Consider the following 16,751-nt stretch of genomic DNA (forward strand, 5'->3'; position numbering starts at 1 on the left):
CATGAGTGTCTCTGGATTTGTTTCTCTAGTCAACCCGGACTAACACAGAAGGCAAGCTTCTGGCTGCATAGGCCAATGAATTCAAGGTTGGCAGGCAATATGTAGGCTGATGATGAGTCCCAGGATCAGCAGGCAAGATGGCAAACCATGGGCTCACATCTAAAGAAAGGAGGTTGGGGGAAGAACCTGATGCAAGGTCCAGACCAAACAGAAAACAAGCAAGTTTTTCCACAGTGCCCATTTGGGAAGTCGGCCACACACTTGAGGAATGGTCCTGCCATGTGGCTCTTTATAAAATAGCTCATTATAGAGGTGATTTCATTATGTTAGATCTCATCGTGAGGATTATGAGGTCCTCACTGCCCAATCACTGAGAATTCTGGCCCAGCCAAGCTGACACAAAACCATAAATATCATATTATATGTTGTACTTATTCAATCTGCATGCTGAGCAAAGAACCCAAGCTCAATTCTATGAACAAGGGCACATCAGGATTGGGGAGCGGATCATTTCCATATGAAAATGACACACTATGTTTGCTGAAAGGGGAGAGGATTTAGAGCACTTAATGATAAAAATCAAACTATAGCTTTCAATATGGATTACACCTGATAGTAAATAAGATATTTTTACAATTGAATCAATAAGCAATATGATAAAGGTAGATTTTATTTTTTTCAAGGATTTCACTTTACTTGGATCCACAATTAACACCCATGGAAAGAAAAGTCAAGAAATAAAATGATGTATTACACTGTCAAATCTTTGACGTGTTTAAAAACAGAAATGTCAGTTTGAGGGCTAAATTATGTCTGGTCCAAGACATCGCATTTTTCAATAGTCTCATGTGCATAGGAAACCTGCACACCGAATGAAGTCAAAATAAATGATGCATGTGTGTTACAATGGTGGTGAAAAATATTGGATCTATCATGGACAATCAAAAGATGGAACAAATCTGTCTCAGAAACACAGCCAGAATGTTCCTTGGAAGTGAAGATGGTTCTCTGTCTCATGCTTTGGGCATGTTATCAGGAGAGATCAGTCCTGAAGGAGGACACCATGCTTTAGTAGAGGGCCTATGAAAAAGAGGACTATCACCAATGGGATGGGTTGACACAATGATTGTTAAGCAAGCTCAAACATCTAAATGATTGTGAAGATGGCATAAGAGTGGATATTGTGTTCTATTTTACCCAGGGTAACTAGGAGTCAGAACTGACTTGACGGCAACTAACAACAAATCTTAAAACTGTGTTTTCCCATTTAATATAGCAAAGATGACAGCTCACAGTATATAGCACATACATTTGGGGGATTGCAGTTAAAAATGAACAATTCTTAGAACAGGAATTGGACTGAATACTCCCTACTAATAATAATTGCATGGACAAAATATGACAAAATAACAATCTATAAATTATCAAGGGCTCATGAGGGAGGGGGGAGTGGGGAGGGAGGGGGAAAAAGAGAGGACCTGATGCAAAGGGCTTAAGTGGAGAGCAAATGCTTTGAAAATGATTAGGGCAAAGAATGTACAGATGTGCTTTATACAATTGATGTATGTATATGTATGGATTGTGATAAGAGTTGTATGAGCCCCTAATAAAATGTTTTTTTAAAAAAGCAAGACTATAATAGCAAAAAGAAAAATTAAAAAGCAGCCAAGATCTAAAAAAAAAAAAATTGCATGGACAAAGGAAAAAGAGCACACATTTTATTTTTCAGTGAAATTCGGGCACAAAAGTGATAGTAAGTCAGGACAAGGACAAACTCCAGAGACTAAGAGGTAGATTAGTTTGTTTTATCATTTATTTTGTCCTTTTAACAATGCATAAATTCTTTGATCAATTCTTCATGTTATTAAAATATTATAAAAATATATTACTTGTTTTTAGTTTGTTTTTCTAGTGATAATCCAGCACACATAACTATAGCCTCCAAAATCTTTGATAATTACTTACAATATCTATTGTATACTGACATTGATTAGCAAAAAAAACGGAAACCTTTTGTTATACAAATATCCAAAGTCAATGTGTCCTTTTGTGAAATTCTGCATCTCAGCTTTAAAAAGTGTATTAATGTGTTCCTCGTGTTTATTACATATTCAATTTATCCTTGTAATATAATATGTGATGAGGAATACATTATTGTAGAATTTTTCTCGTGTCATTTTATTATATCACTCAAGTATTTATCCTATAATGAGCTTTGGTTTAAGGCTTTCACACATGCAAATGTATTTTTAAGGGTTCTCCTCAATATGAATTTTATAATGATTAGTTAGGGATGACCTGTGGTTGAAAAGTTTCCCACATGTGTTACATTCATATGGTTTCTCTCCAGTATGAATTCGCTGATGTGCAATACGAGATGAGCTTTGTCTAAAAGTTTTCCCACATGTATTACATTCAAAGGGTTTCTCTCCTGTGTGGATTCTTCTGTGTTGAATAAGAGCTGAACTTTGGCCAAACGATATTCCACATTCCTCACATCGATATGGTTTCTCTCCAGTGTGAATTCTCTGATGATTACTAAGAGAGGAGTTACACCTGAATGTTTTCCCACACTCAGTACATTTGTAGGGTCTTTCACCTGTATGCATTCTCTGGTGTTGAATGAGTGCTGAGCTTTGTCTGAAGGCTTTCCCACACACTTTACACTTACACGGTTTCTCTCCAGTGTGAATTCTTTCATGAATAATAAGTGTTGAGTGGGAACTTAAGGCTTTACCACATTCATTACAATTATAATACTTCTCACCAGTATGAATTATTCGGTGTCTGTTAAGTCGGGAAATAGAAGTGAAGCCTTTTCCACATTCATTGCACCTGTAAGGTTTTTCTCCAGTGTGAATTCTCTCATGCTGGATAAGAGACGCACTCTGACTGAAGGCCCTCCCACATTCACTACATTTAAAAGGTTTCTCTCCAGTGTGAATTCTCTGGTGATAACGAAGAGAAGAGCTAGATTTAAAGGTGTTTCCACATTCATTACACAGATAAGACTTCTTTCTGGGATGAATTCTCTGACATCCAGGAAGAGATGACTTCCTACCTGGGTTATATTTATAGGGATTTTCCTGAGCATGAATTTTTTGATGTATAAAAAGTCCTGACCTTCGACTGAAGGATTTTCCACATTCTTTACATCGGTAGGATTTTTCCACAGTGTGGGTTCTCAGGTGTTTATAAAGAGATGTACTAAGAGTGAAAGCTTTCCCACATTCTTGACACACATATGGTTTCTCTCCAGTGTGAGTTATTTGATGTTGAATAAGAGCTGAACTTTGGTTGAAGGCTTTTGAACATTCTTTACACTTAAATAATTTCTCTCCGGTATGGTTTTTCAGATGTTTACGGAGGGATGAGTTGTTAGTGAATGTTTTCTCACATAAATTACATTTATAGCACTTCTCTGCCATGTTGATTTTTGGTTGGGTAAGCAAATCTGAATTTGGTTTGTAGCCATTTCCTGGCATCTCACATTTTACAGGTGATTTTTCTCTAGTTAAAATTTGTTGTCTATGAGGTCCTGACTTCAGGTTGAAGTTTTGACCAAATTCAATATTTTTATGGATTCTTTCTATAGTAAGGATTTTTTTGTGAGTGACTGAAATGATCTGAAAACTTCCCTTTTTATTAGGCTGCTTCTTTATTCTCTCTTCATATACACAGAGTCTTTCTGATTCAAAGTCTCCCAGTCCTTTACTTTTGGATCTTTTTATTGTCAGTCCTTGAAATGATGAATCATGTGTTTGAGTTGACTTTGTGGTTTGGGGACAGTTCTCCCATCCTGGAAAAAGAAAAGCAGAAAAGTGAAGGTGTTTCATGTGATAGCATAGTAGACATTACTGAGACTCCATGTGTAGAATAAAAATATGAATAATTCAGTAAGGTATTAATATTTTCCAAGAAGGCTGGGACACCAGAAAAGAACAGCAATGTTATATAGTACAGAAAAATAGATAGAACCCAGGCTAAGTGCCGCAGAACACTTGGACATTGAATCCTAGATCTTCAAGGCATACAACATGCTCCAAAGGTCACACAAGAGGGATTGATATGGAAACTCCACTCGGTGAACTGGGCTCTACCTCAAACACACCTCTAACCCGAGGACTTAAGACTAAAATTTCATGGCATTTGAAGAAACAAAAGACAGTTATCCCTATAACACCTGAATTTTTAATTTCAGGAAAAAACATTTTTAAAATTTTTATTCTTTACTTCCATAGTTATCAATATATATTAATATATACATTTAATTAAATGTTACAAAAACATCATGCTCAGCATTATAGGGTTATACTAAGAGTATTGAACTGTCAATAGGAGAACAAACATCTACTGAGTGCATCAATGCCCTATTTGCTGTACTAAGATATACATTATTCCAGCAGACCTGTGATTGACAGTGTCAGTGAATACTATTGTAAAATTTCCCGGATGACAAAATCTCATTGTTTGTGTAGAGATTTATTCTGTACAAGTGAATAATTTGGGTATCGTGATATGCAGTTTGTGTAAACCAGTGCAATATCCCTCTCTCAACAGTGTTTTAAAAACTTATACCAGGGGTTAATCAATGACAATATTAACAGACGATCTCTATGCTCCAGGGAGATGATCGATAAGACTCTCTACCATAAATTAACAAGGAGGTCTTTAAGGGAAGCCAAAGGCAGATAAAAAACATAGATCCAGGGATGGATTTGGGGCTCTCATTAAATCCTACCTCTAATTTAAGAACAATTAGTTCTAACTTCATAGGAAAGGAACAAGGAAGATATGGGTGTTATAGCAAAGTGTGGTAAAGAAATTAGATGGTGCCCAGCAATCAGATAGTGTCTGGGGGTCTTAAAGGCTTGCTCCCAAACAAGCAGTCATCTAAGTGAGATGTCAACTAAGCCCACGTGGAAGAAGCACAAGAACATCTGTGATCCAAGGATTGAAAACCATATCATCTGAAGCCCAAAGAGGGAAAGAATCAGAGCCTAAGTTGTGAGCTTCTGGTTTGCAGATGACTGTGGATGACATTGGAAGCCCAACATACATTTGTGAGACCTACACAGGAAATAAGCCTCCACTCATTTCCCCTTCTCTTCCTTGTGTAATCTAGTCCTTTCTTGACACCAAGTTTCCAGTCCTTTCCTTTTGCTACAGCACTAAGCAAAGCAGATAGCTTATTTACCTATAGGTCACTTTTTATGGTACTATTAATGTATTTGAAATGTTTGTTTCATTAGTCTGCTTTAAATACAGTACCTTTCTCCATTTGAACAATGCTCAATATCCTTAATTGCTAACAAGTTTCATACACAAGCATGTACACGAGTCATACACACACCATCAAATTCTCATGATTTGTGGTAGTTCTAATCTGTAACATTATCATGAATTCATTCATGGCATCAAATGGATGGTGGCTCATAGTGGTCCTACAGGACAGGGCAGAACTGCCCCTGTGGGTTTCCATGACTGTAATTCTTCACAGTAGAAAGCGTCATTTTTATGCTTTCTGCCACGGAGTGGCTGAGAGTTTCAGACTGTTTACCCTGAAGGAAGCAACCCAATATGTAGTCACTATGCCATCAAAGATCTTTTTACCATGAACACTGCATTAGTAAATGCAAAACTATCACTCCTGGGGAAACAGGAGTAGGTTCCGGAGAACCTCTGGCCATATCGTTTTCATCAGCCAATATTGTTGTATGGATGTGTTTTATTTAATGTTCTTCATTTATTAATATTTGTCACATCCAACACACCTGTAACTAACGCCCGAGTGAAGCTTGTATAATAGACACCTGTGAGCCACATCACAGGCTTCTCGCGGGCTTTGCCAAGTCACCAGCAGAAAGCACAGAAAGCAGAAAAGCTTGGCACCAATTAGACGGGGGGGGGGGGGGGGGAGGGGTGCGGGGGGGGGACACACCTGGTGACAGTGTGAGCGCTAGAGCGAGAAGGCAGAGCACTGGCTTGCTTGAGCTCAGACAGAAATGTGTGTATTAGGGGGTTCCATTTTTTTCTTGGTAGCTTTGTGCATGCCTGCAAGAGTGACTCAATGATTGATTTTGGCGTCAAATAAATTTTATTAAACTCACAATTTTATCAAATTCACAAATATAAGATCTGTGAATAGTGAGGACTCATTGTTTTAAATTCAAACCTTTATGGGAGAAGTTTCCTTCCAGGACAGCATGCCTGATGGTTTCAGGTCCAGTTCAGACAGGGAGGCATTACTGAATTAATTTACAGAGGTGCTAAAATATAAGTTACATTTTACAATGTTATAAGCTGGAAGAGAACAATTTCATACATCAAGCAAAAAGGATTATGCTGTCAGGGTTGAAAAGAAGAAGAAGGAAATAATAAATCATAGATAGAAAAAAGTGTAAAGGGGAGAAATTATTGATTGAGTTGTATGCTTGATTAATTATGTGTTGAAACCTTAAGTCCCATACCCTTTGTGATTAGAGTTTTGTTATGCTAACGAGGCCAACTCAATGTAGTGTGTGTATTAAGCCTATTGACTTTTCAGATGTAAAATAGTGCAGATTAGTCAAAGAAAGGAACAAAGCAATGAGAAGAATAAAGGTGCAGGTGGAGACGGCCAAGGTGCTAGGGCGCTGGAGCGAGGGATCTTCCCACTGAACAGGCACATTTCAGAAAGCTTTCCCAGAGAACCCATGTTCTGAATTTAGTAAAAAGGAAATTCTGTTCTTTAAGACCACACACAGCCTGGCATTCTGTCCTTGGCTAGATGTAACCATTTAACAAGATCCTTCCTATCTCTTGCACCCGTTCAAATGATGTTCACGCTGTTGACTCTACGTGTTTTCTCTGCTGAGAGCAAGCCTGAAGACATATTACAGTCCGCTTTTCTCTTTTCGTCTACCAGTTTTTACTTGGTCGTTTCCTTCACAGGTAACTCTTTCTTGCTATCTTTTTAAAAATTGATATTTGTTCATAGTTTGGGGGTAGAGAATACTTTTGAGATGGTGAACATGTGATAATTATATTTGAGTGGAAATCTAAAGGAAATGGAGAGAGAAAGAGATGGGTATCCAAAGAAAGAGCCTGCCGGACAAAGAAAACAGGGATTCTAAGTGGGCTTCACTTCTCCGAGGAGGAGCGAGAGAGGCTGCTGGGTCTGGAGCGCGATGAGCCAGAGGAACAAGGGGAAGCAAAACAACCAGCAATCGCGTGAGGAAAATCATTTAAAGACTTCCAAGTTATGGTAAGGACTGTGGAGAGCCCTCCCTCATTTATGAGGAAAATCATTTAAAGACTTCCAAGTTATGGTAAGGACTGTGGAGAGCCCTCCCTCATTTAGAAGAAAATCATTTAAAGACTTCCAAGTTATGGTAAGGACTGTGGAGAGCCCTCCCTCATTTAGAAGAAAATCATTTAAAGACTTCCAAGTTATGGTAAGGACTGTGGAGAGCCCTCCCTCATTTATGAGGAAAATCATTTAAAGACTTCCAAGTTATGGTAAGGACTGTGGAGAGCCCTCCCTCATTTAGAAGACAATCCGTATTTGTTCAATTTGTATGCTAAGACATATTCTGAGAACTGGATTAGATAAAGTAGGATGTGGCATCAGATCGGAGGAAGACGTGGACACTGCAGATGCACCAGCCTTGTTTGCTGAAAGCCAAGAGGATTTGGAGCATTAACTGATGAACATCATGGCTGCAGCCTTTGGTGTGAATTAAACGTCAACGCAGACCAAAGAAGAATCTTCACAATTGAACCAATAAACATCATGTTAAATAGGGAAAAGATCAAAGTTGTCAAGTATTTCATTTCACTTGGATCCACGATTGACTCTTTGGGAGCTATAGTCAAAAAATCCACAGAACTGTTGCAATGGGCAATCTGCTGTGCACAACTTCTTTGAAGCACTAAGAAAAATGCCACCTTGAAGACTAAGGTGCCCTTAAACTAAGTCACAGTGTTTTTACCACCCCGTATGCCCATGAAAGCTGGAAAACGAATAAGAAAGACCACAGAACAGTGGCTGCATCTGAATTATGCTGTTGATGATGAGTCATTGAAAGCACCATGGACTGTGAAACGAACAATCGAGCCTGTCCTGGAGGATGTACGGCCAGACTGCTCCTTAAGAGTGAGGGTGCTGCCCGCAGTCTGTGGTTACATGGCGGTGGCGCTTTCTAGTTTGACACAAGATTCTGTGTGCATCTCCCAAATGCGAGTTAAGAAGATAGAGAGCATTGGTTCGCATTTGAAAAAAAAAAAATCTCAACTGACAGACAAGAAAAGTCTCCTCTGTAGCATGTGGGCTTCCAGCAAATAGGCAGCCTTCCCTGCAGCTTCTCTGCTGGGCGCTCTTGCTTAGGGGCCCTCACTGATTTGCAAGGACCTAACCACAGCCTCAAGTAAGCCTCCCTCTTCCACTTCAGCAGGCTTTCCACACTGGCCACCGTGGAACCCTTTCAGGATCTGAACCTGGGCATATGGCCATTATTTCCGCTCTTCGGGGGTTTTTCATGGCTCTCAGATACAAACCAAATTCTTTGGCAGCGTCCAGAGCTCCGGGCAACCTGGTCCTTTCCAGCCCACTGACACCACTCTCCTTGCTCTCCACCTGGACTACCTGGCTTCCTTCCTCAGGATTAATCTTGAGAATGGCCACCCCCGTGGCTACACGGGGAGCCCTAATGCTACAGTGCTAAGGACTCAGCTGCTAAATGAGCCCCCCAGCAATTCCATAACAGATTGGCCATTGGGGTCTGTGAAGATTTTAGCCATGGAAACTATGGGGCGGTTTAAGTCTGTCCTGTAAGGTCACAATGAGTCGGCATTGGTGCAAAGGCAAGAGCTTTGGTTTTCTTAAGCCTGGATTGAGTTTTCTACATCCCCAGAGCACCCTCCCCAGGACCCACTTCCCCAGAGAAGCCTTTGCTGACGCCGCCCCTTCCTAGCCTATGCACTGTCCAGCCGTCCTTCCTGTGCTTTCAGACCTTCGCTTCAAGGCTTTGTGCACGTTTAGTGTATTAGCACGTCTCTTCCCCACCAGCCTGTGAGCAGCTGCGTGAGAGCGGGGCCTCGGTCTCATTCTCTCCAATGTTGCCCACCAGGGCCGGTACACAACTCACCCGGTAGGAACTCAGTTCTACACGACGAAAGAGTAGTAGGCAAGGATTTGAACCTCCACCCTCTGACTCCAGCCCGAACTTAATCAGCTCTCATCCCCGAGCTTCAACAACACCCATCCTTTGCATCTCTCTCCCACTGAAGACTTCTAAGGCCCCACCACAGATTCCTCTTCCTTAACCTACCGAACAAATGCTCATGTGTCTTGGGATGCTGACCATCATTCTCTACTCTCACTTAGTCAGCTCAAGGCTTCCTATGTCACTTCATAGTGATGACTCCATTGAGTCCCCGTTGAGCTCCAGTCCACCTACCCCACACAACTGCCCATTAGCTATTTGCCCCTGAGTGTCTTACCTGCATCTGACAAGACAGCCATTCTGCACTGTCCTCAGCCTATACCCTTCACAAACCTGCTTCCCATCCTGTGTTTCTAGTTTTGGTTGGGCTTCCTCACGAACGTCACTGCATATGCTTTGATCCAGGCTTTTCACTTAGCAGGTGCACACGTAATCACCATCCACAGTGAAGTGCAAATAAATTAGGATGGTAACAAAGGACTTACTTAATTAAATGCCCCACCTAAGTTCTCTGTGTCTTCTTCATCTCCTTCCCTTCCCACGCTCACACCCCACGTTTCAGCCAGAATGAATGACTTGCATTCCTGCAGCAGCTTTGCTTTGTGAGAAAGCCCTTGTCTGGGTTTCCTCTCCCCTGCTCTCTCTTGAGGATGAGAAATTTGAGGAACGGTTCTCGATCAACAACTCCAAAGTGCATCTTCCTCCTTAACTAACCAAAGAGGCAGTGATGCCCTGGTACATGAGTCCCATCCACTCACCACGAGAGGGGCCTCCAGGATCTTCTCCCTCCACCTTCCAAGGCTCTTCTCCTTGCTGTAACAGGGAGATCACTTGTGGCTTGGAAAATGGGGGTCCTACTTACAGATAAAAGAAATCTGGTTTTCTTTTGATATAAAAAAAGAGCAGAAAGCTTGGGAACTGATTGTGGTAGCAATTGTACATTCTACTTCACAGCGAATAAAATTTGGAATGATGTAATATATGTAATAAATCCAAACTAATAATAATAATAAGAGAAGGCTATCAGTCTCCCATTTGACCCATTTTACAGCCGTTTCAGTTTTTTAAGGTGAAGGGAAACACATATGGAGTAGGCCCCTGGTGAGTTCCCGAGGGCGGGGCTGTGAACAGTTTGCTAACATGAAGAATGCATTGGGAAGTGAATTGTTGCGAATGCAGTCAGGTTAACATTTAGTACTCTATTATTTGATTTCCCTTATGATTCATTTAAATTTGTCCTAGTTTTAAATATTTTCTGCTTTCTTTTCTATTGAGGTTTTCTTTGTTATTCTTGATAGTTTTGTTTGTTTGTTTTTAAATGGTTTTCTGTATAGGATAGATAAGTCTACAGAGACAGTAACTGAATTAATTGTTCTTTCAGGGTATTGCAGGGGAGGTTGTGGGGAAATGAGGAGTCAATAACGATAAGGACAAGAATGAAGAAATGTTCTAAATCGGTGGTGGTGATAGCACAACTCTTCTTGAGATGATTGAACTATTGAATTGTGTGATATGTGAATGATATGCCAATCAAGCTTTGGGGGAAATAAAACATAGTAGTGCTTAGTTGAGGATCTTTGGTCATGAGAACAACCATTTGAAAGGAAAACTCAGTAAAACAGGGTGCAACATGCTTCTGCAGGTTACTCAGGATTGGCTCCCGGAATCTGAGAGGGGATGTGCTGGGGGACAAGTGACTGACAAGACACTATGGTGTTATAATCAAGTGTGTGCTGAGAGAAATAGGGCAAACACAGCACTGAATGTTTACTGTCTGTCCCTTTACAGAAAAAGCTTACTGAGCAGTGAGGTATACAATATTCATCTAGCTAGAACAGGGAAGTGGGGAAGGCAAGTGGCAGATCCAAAAGACTGAATAAAGCTCTCTGTTGAGAGATGAGCAAGCAAACCGCAGTGATCTGTTGTTTAAGAAAATGATGCCTCAACCATGCAGAAATTTCTAAGGCCTGAGGGAAGAAAATAATTATCAATAGCATTCCCTGTATTCTCACACATGGAATAATTCCATGCCAACTGGGGAGGAATGTGTTTCTATATTTATTTGTAAAGATTCCATAATGACAATCCTTGACAAAATCCAGATAAAATTTATTGATAAGCCACATTTTTATCCTGAGAAGATGTTAACCTATATAATTTCTTATTTCTGTATCTATAGGGGAACTTTTCTTTACCCAATGAAACCAGGTTACTGTAGTTCTCCAGCATCACATCCCGGTACAAGTCCCTCTGAGAAGGAGCTAGCTTTTTCCATTCAGCCCGGGTAAAGAGCACAGCCACATCCTTGAATGTCACGGACACCTGTAAGGAGAAGCATTCAGTTCATCCAGACTACCCAACACAGAGAATGCTAAGACAGTGTGGGGTGGGGGAAGAGAGGCAGGGGCAGGTTGTCCAGGAAAAAAACCAGATGTTGCTCAAGATTTGGAAGGCTCTCTCATTTGAAATAAACAATTAGTCACTGGCAAATATAATATGCTGTGCAGCCTAGAGGATGAGCCAGGCACTGCTAACTGTAGGAGATGGGTAGATATTAAGAACAGTAGTGAAGGTGTCCATTAATCTAATGGTGGACTTGAAAACACATATTAAAAGCTTGAAAATGTCCATGTTCTTTAGCCCACTAATTACTGTATTTGTAATCACACACAAAATTAAAGAGATAAGTTATTTGTCATGGTTTGATAGTAGCAATAAATGAAACTGATGAAGGCTAGGTAAAATAAGCTATGCCATTATATATATGATTGTAAACAGATTACTCAAGTTTAAGTATAATAATAATGATAATTAAAATCAAGCTCTTGTATATTGAATGCTTTCTATGGGCCAGGCACTGTTCTTAGGACTTTATATTAAGCCTAATATAATCTTTATTTAATCCCCACAATCATCCTATAAAGATGATCCTAATGAACCTATTTTACACATGAGAAAATAAAATCACCATGAGGGTAAGAAATTTGTCTAAAGTCACATGGCAACAAGTTTGGTTGGTTTTAGTTTTAGTGATTAAGTAGCTAGTCTATATTTGTTGACATCCATGATAATAATAATTGCAAAAACTCTAAGGTACATGTCACTAAGTATAATTTGTTCTCATTTGTGCAGAGCATAAGTAAATGCACATAGAAAATTATTCTAATAAATACACAGTGATTGTCGCCAGGGGGTGAAATTAAGAGTGTGTTTACTTTCTTTACACACACGTTCACGCACATGCACAGAGAATTGTATGTGTGTGGGGGTTTCTCTGAAATCTTTACCATAAGCAGGTTGCATACTTATAAGAAAGATACTTAATCATTGACATTGGGGGAAATAAGTACAAGAAATAATTCTGGCCCTTAAAGAGTTTATAAGTTAACCAGCAGAGAGTAAAAATACATGAAATAATTGTTAAATTCTGAACCAACCACAGGAGTGTGCCGCTAGACCAGACCACACACTATCTCCTAGTTCAATTGTCCTTGAATAGATGAGGAAGATGAGGTCCAGGGTAGGTGGACCTCAGACCAGACCTCAGGTGACATACTTGATTAGTGGTAGAAGCAGAACTGTAACCAACGTGTTCTAGCTTTTAAACCAGCAGTCTGCATGAGCTTTCTAGTCTTAAACTGTTCACTGATTTTTACATCTAAATTCAGGTAGTATTGACATCTAGGCATCAAATAAAATTTAGAGAAGTTCATGCAGACTTCAATTATACACAAGGATGGAAAAGATTCTGGTCAAGGGAGTAACTTGGCTCAGCAGTAATGAATGAAAATAGCTTAAAAGAAAGAAGAGCAATTGGAACACGCAGCTATGGGCTTGGGACCTGGTTGTAGCCTCAGAAGATAAAATACTTGCTCGTTTCATGGTCTACTGGACATCACATGGCAGAATTTCTGGTAATACATGGGTTGTTTCTGTCCTGCTTCTGAATGATGCATCTGAGAATGGATGTCTAAGAGCGATGACTGTACGCACCAGAGAACATATGGGTTTGGATTCAAATGCCTCGATTTCTTTGGGTCTCATTTCCTTATATTTAAAATACACGGGTAACGATTGCTACGGCATTAAGAAATAACAAATGGAAGGCACTCAGCCTATTCCCAAGCATGCTGGCTCTTCCAGCAACTTCCTAAATTACAGTTAGGTGAAGAATGAACAAAGAACACATATTGTCTAGGGCCTTGTACAATGTCTGTAACATTGTGTAGTGTCTCTGTCTAGTAAAGCAATAGTCTTGCTCAGTTACCACAACAAGCACATATTGGGCATCTCCTATGTGAATGGCCCTAGCCTAAGCACTTTCTGCAGACTCACCATTGTGGTTCTCTCATCTACCTGATGAAGTCGAGATGACTGTTTTTATGGATTGAATTGTGTCTCACAAAATACAAATTTTAGATCCTAACACCCATACCTTGCAGTAGTTACACAAGAGTTTGAATCATTATACCCTAGATTATAACCCCACTTGGGAAGGGGTTTTATTTGTATTTGTGTAGGGTGTGACTTAAGTCCTTCTCTTTTGAGATGTCAATGAAATTGAATAAGCACATAGTGAATGAAGGGGGAAGTGCAGAGTGGAGACCCAAAGCCCATTTGTCAGCCACTGGAGATCCCCTCACAGAGGGGCCTAAGGGAGGAGATGAGTCAGTCAGGGTGCGATGTAGCACCGATGAAGAACACAGCTTTCCCCCAGATCCTAGATGCTTCCTCCCCCCAACCACCATGATCTGAATTCTACCTTGCAAGTCTGGATAGAGTAGCTGTTGTACACTGGTGCATATAGGAGCTGGAGGCACAGGGAATCTGGGGTGGATGATACCTTCAGAACCAGGGAGTGAGGGGTGATACTGGGAGAGTAGAGGGTGTTTTGGAAAGGGGGAACTGATTACAAGGACCCACATGTGACCTCCTCCCTGGGGGACGGACAACAGAGAAGGGGGTGAAGGGAGATGCCGGATAGGGTGAGATATGACAAAATAATAATCTATAAATTATCAAGGGCTCATGAGGGAGGGGGAAACGGGGAGGGAGGGGGTGAAAAAAAAAAGGACCTGATGCAAAGGGCTTAAGTGGAGAGCAAATGCTTTGAAAATGATTAGGGCAAACAATGTACAGATGTGCTTTATACAATTGATGTATGTATATGTATGGATTGTGATAAGAGTTGTATGAGCCCCTAATAAAATGTTAAACAAAAAAAGAAATTGAATAAGTAACAGGACATAAAGACCCAGAAATGGGGGAAGACAGATGCTACATCACATGAAGATCAACAAGGAACCTAGGAAAAGGCCCTTCCCCCAGCGTCAGCAGAGAAAGCCTTCCTGCACAGCCAGCACCCTGAATTCAGACTTCTTTTAACCTCCTGAACTGTGAGAAAATAACGTGGTTTTTACAAACTACCCCCTTGCGCTATTTCTGTTGTAGCAGCCCTGGGTAACTGATATTTGTTATAGGTAAGAGAACTGGAGCACAGAGACCCATAATGACAGAAATGGATTAAAACCCCTGACTTTTAACCTCGGTGTATTCTTAACCTCTGTGTACACGGCCTCTGCCATGGAACTGCCTCTGTGGCCTTCTGAGGAGCCTTTCCTCGGCCCTCGAAGACAAGAGCGTGTCCCCCCGCAAGGCTCTCACACGGGCAAACTGAGAGCATCTCCCAGATTCCCACGAGCTGGGAATACTGAATACTGCCTTATCATAATCAGTGCTTAAGTAAGAGGTAAAAGCAAGACATGCAATACATAAAATTAAGAGGGAAGGCAACCCTAAGAACTCTGGGTTGGCCATGCCTAACGACACGATGGGGAGTGGAACGGAAGAGAACAACAGCATTTTTCCCCAAGGGAAGGGAGGGAGACATGGCGAGTGAAGGGGGCAGAACCAGGAAAGACTTTTCCAAGTGTGCTTCGCTCCGTTTGTTCCCAGTGAGCTAAAACACATGGCATTTCAGCTGTCAAGTCAGTAACCACACCGTGGATTGAGATCAATGTACAAAAGTATGCCCGTTAGGAATAAAAGCGAGAGAAGGGGGTTGGGCGTGAACACTAGACGTGGGTGGGGCGTGGGCAAGCTCTTCAGACCCAACCACCAGGGTAGACCAACTCTTCTTAGGGAAAAGAGGGCTTCGTAGAGTCCTCTTCTAGGGCCCCCGATCCTGGAAAACATTGTGCAGGGTAACACTTCTGGAAGACAGTAAGGAACACATCCCTCCATGGGAACTGAAAGAGAAACGGACTCACCTGCGCCCTTGCCTTCCTTTGTGCAGTGGCCATGTCCTCTTTCTGGGCCTTCCTCTGAGAATGGTGGGGGCACTAGAAGGGGTACCGGTGAGAAGAAAAAGGGAGACAGAAGGAAGTCCCCTCCTGTTGTCTACTCCTCTGAATGAGCAACTCTGAATCTTTACACGGAGAATGACCAAGGAGCCCTCAGGAGGGGGGGAAAGAAGGAGCCAGGAGCTGGCAGCGCAGGGGCACGAGAGAACCAGACTCCCTTTGCAGCCCCCGCAGCACAAGCTAGCACCACGGCCTTGTAAACAGAGACACCGCGGGCAGAGCAGGAGTAGATTGTCCAGAGTTAGCCTGACTGTGAGGACAGCAGGAGATTTCAAGCAAGGCTGGAGGGTGTAAAGCGCTGGCTCTCCACTACTTGACAACTTCTCTGCTTCTGGAGCGCTTTCCTACTTTATTCTTTCCTCTCCTGTCTAAGAAACAGTGCCTCGATTTTTTCTTTTAAAAAGAAAAGCAGGCTTTCCGATGGGGGGGGGGACGGGGGCTGTGGCAGCTATTCCACAGCGTCCTGGCTCTGCGACTGTAGGAGCGGAGCAACACCCTTCTCTCCCATCAAGCAGAGAATCCCATCGGCCACAGAGAAGGGGATGGTAAGGAACCGCATTTTTTCGCAGGGAATTGGCAGGAGGGTCGCTGGGCCTTGGTGCTCGTGCAGAGGATGTGCCCTGTCTGAATGGATGGTCTAGGGACGGATGTCTCGGGGCGAAGGGTGGGGGGAGAACAGACTGGATGTGCGAGGGCTCCTGGCCCACCAGAGACCACAAAGGCTTTGGTGGGCACCCGGCGGCCGCAAGGCCCGCCCCGCCCATGTCTTCCGTTACCCTGGCAATGGGCCTGTTGTCGGGCGCCGCCCGCTACCCCAAGCACCCCGCCATCGGCTCCTCGGGAGCCCCCCGCCCCTGCCCTCCCGCATCCCTCCGCCGCTGCACCGCGGCTCGCCCAGCCTCGCGCTCCGGGGACCCTGCCTCACCCCGCTCCGCGCCGCGGGCGGGAGGCTGCCTAACTGCCCGCCCGCGAACCCCACGTCCCGCCAGGACTACCTAGCGATGCCCGGGCCCCTCTGACTCCGGAGACGCTCACCCGGCGGCAAACGCCCCGCGCCCCAGGGCGGTCCAGGCGAGGCAGGGCCCCGATGTCTCTGGGAAATGGAGTCCGCTGGAGAACCCGAAGAAAAATGGGAAGTGTAGTTCGCTGCGCTTTGCTGCGGAGCCAGGACTCAGAGGGAGCC

General features: G+C 42.5%; 1 protein-coding gene across 3 annotated transcripts; it reads right to left on the bottom strand.

The window, feature by feature from the left end:
* Positions 1-1,818: 1,818 nt before the first annotated feature.
* On the bottom strand, positions 1,819-16,751 carry ZNF354A (zinc finger protein 354A). 3 transcript variants are annotated; one of them, XM_075542066.1, is made up of 5 exons: positions 16,564-16,751; positions 15,476-15,547; positions 11,402-11,528; positions 9,965-10,063; positions 1,819-3,799 (listed from the first exon to the last, which is right to left on the bottom strand). In XM_075542066.1, the coding sequence occupies exons 2-5, from the start codon at positions 15,506-15,508 to the stop codon at positions 2,250-2,252; spliced, it is 1,809 nt and encodes a 602-aa protein (XP_075398181.1). In that variant the 5' UTR covers positions 15,509-15,547; positions 16,564-16,751; the 3' UTR covers positions 1,819-2,249. The 3 variants fall into 3 exon arrangements, with proteins under 3 accessions (XP_075398181.1, XP_075398182.1, XP_075398183.1); XM_075542067.1 differs by having other exon boundaries at positions 9,965-10,060; positions 16,564-16,750; XM_075542068.1 differs by having other exon boundaries at positions 16,604-16,739.

The sequence above is a fragment of the Tenrec ecaudatus genome, chromosome 2 (assembly GCF_050624435.1).
Source record: "Tenrec ecaudatus isolate mTenEca1 chromosome 2, mTenEca1.hap1, whole genome shotgun sequence".
Lineage (NCBI taxonomy): Eukaryota > Metazoa > Chordata > Mammalia > Afrosoricida > Tenrecidae > Tenrec > Tenrec ecaudatus.

Excerpts from the sequence above, each read along its gene's own strand:
- ZNF354A (XM_075542066.1), bottom strand. The coding sequence starts at position 15,508 with ATGGCCACTGCACAAAGGAAGGCAAGGGCGCAG. Across the intron at positions 10,064-11,401 it reads CAGTAACCTGGTTTCATTGG|TAGGACCCCCATTTTCCAAG; the intron begins GTAAAGAAAAGT and ends TTTATCTGTAAG. Across the intron at positions 3,800-9,964 it reads TCCTGGAGGCCCCTCTCGTG|GATGGGAGAACTGTCCCCAA; the intron begins GTGAGTGGATGG and ends TTCTTTTTCCAG.